General features: G+C 50.9%; 1 protein-coding gene across 1 annotated transcript in view; it reads left to right on the top strand.

Annotated features, from left to right (window-relative positions):
- Positions 1-1,001: 1,001 nt before the first annotated feature.
- The window catches only part of jakmip3 (Janus kinase and microtubule interacting protein 3), a gene marked incomplete at both ends in the record, with an annotated part of 37,676 nt that continues 36,927 nt past the window's right edge, over positions 1,002-1,750 (top strand). Inside the window, one exon of the mRNA XM_084194207.1 lies at positions 1,002-1,019. Coding sequence (XP_084050333.1) covers positions 1,002-1,019 — 18 coding nt within the window. The remainder of the gene's footprint in view (positions 1,020-1,750) is intronic.

Genomic DNA, 1,750 nt, shown 5'->3' with positions numbered 1-1,750 from the left:
AATGGTGAACAGAAATGTTTAATTGTGAAATACAGCTGGGAATAGTCTCAACAATGAGAGGATATAAATGAGGGCTCTGAATAGGTTATTGACCAAACTAATAGCCCAGTAAAGATGCCTGTGATTAATAAGACAAATAGCTCCTAATGCTATTCTACTATTATAGAGTAGCCTAGTCAGCCTAGTGTACAAGTAATCACAGAAGACTCCAGTGTCTGAGTGAGGGGGTCAGCCCAGTGCTCCTGGGTGAGGGGGTCAGTGCAGTGCTCCTGGGTGAGGGGTCAGTGCAGTGCTCCTGGGTGAGGGGGTCAGTGCAGTGCTCCTGGGTGAGGGGGTCAGTGCAGTGCTCCTGGGTGAGGGGGTCAGTGCAGTGCTCCTGGTGAGGGGGTCAGTGCAGTGCTCCTGGGTGAGGGGGTCAGTGCAGTGCTCCTGGGTGAGGGGGTCAGTCCAGTGCTCCTGGGTGAGGGGGTCAGCCCAGTGCTCCTGGGTGAGGGGGTCAGCCCAGTGCTCCTGGGTGAGGGGGTCAGTGCAGTGCTCCTGGGTGAGGGGGTCAGCCCAGTGCTCCTGGGTGAGGGGGTCAGTCCAGTGCTCCTGGGTGAGGGGGTCAGCCCAGTGCTCCTGGGTGAGGGGGTCAGCCCAGTGCTCCTGGGTGAGGGGGTCAGCCCAGTGCTCCTGGGTGAGGGGGTCAGCCCAGTGCTCCTGGGTGAGGGGGTCAGCCCAGTGCTCCTGGGTGAGGGGGGTCAGCCCAGTGCTCCTGGGTGAGGGGGTCAGCCCAGTGCTCCTGGGTGAGGGGGTCAGCCCAGTGCTCCTGGGTGAGGGGGTCAGTCCAGTGCTCATGGGCTCTGTGTGCTCTGCTACAGATGATCTGCAGCTATCTACCACCAGTAACAGTCCATGTCAAAGAGACCATTGTGATATCTAATGTTAGACACTACTATCTGTATGTGTGTCTGTGGAGGCCAGGGGTTCCCTTCCCTGTTGTTTGGCTGTCTGAATGAACAATGGTCTCTGCTCTGCATGTGTGACACAACCAATGCAGGTTTAGTTACATAGAGCAGGCTGTATGATACAACAGGTTTAATTACATAGAACAGGCTGTATGATACAACAGGTTTAGTTCTAGATAACAGGCTGTATGATGACACATTAATGAACTTGGTGACATCCTCACGGTTGATCCATTTTAATCTGCATTTACAGTATACCAGTATATAATATATTAGTAGTATTACTATTACAGTATACCGGTATATAATATATTAGTAGTATTAGTATTACTACTACAGTATATCTACCTATTATTTTGACATTGTAGGTACAGTATCATTTACTGCATAAATGTTTTTCATTCTGTAAAATCTTCTCTGTAATTTCTGTACACTGTACGGTGTTTAGGCTTTACAGTGTGTGTGGTCTTCTCTGTTCGGGTGTAATTAATTTAATGGATAACGGACGACTGGGTCACCATAGGACACACATGGGGTGATACCATGCCCTCCGGCTAGACTTGCCACGTTTACTGAACCATCCTAGCTCCCGCGCTGCTAAATTGCTGCACGGCCAGCCAGTAATAACTCACTGGGGCCCGATGACAGCTCATCTGTAATCTCCTTTGAAATGGGTGCTTCAGTCTCTCTGTTAGATCTCCTGATAGGTTGGGGGGGGGGGGGGTTTCAGTTTTCACTCAGCGGTATGGCCTGCTAGGCTGGTTTTGATCTCAGGGACGTTCATTTTAGGACTGACTGACGGA

The sequence above is a fragment of the Coregonus lavaretus genome (genome assembly GCF_964263955.1).
Source record: "Coregonus lavaretus genome assembly, contig: HAP1_SCAFFOLD_2772, whole genome shotgun sequence".
In the NCBI taxonomy this organism is placed as follows: domain Eukaryota; kingdom Metazoa; phylum Chordata; class Actinopteri; order Salmoniformes; family Salmonidae; genus Coregonus; species Coregonus lavaretus.
This window is presented reverse-complemented; position numbering and strand designations above follow the sequence as displayed.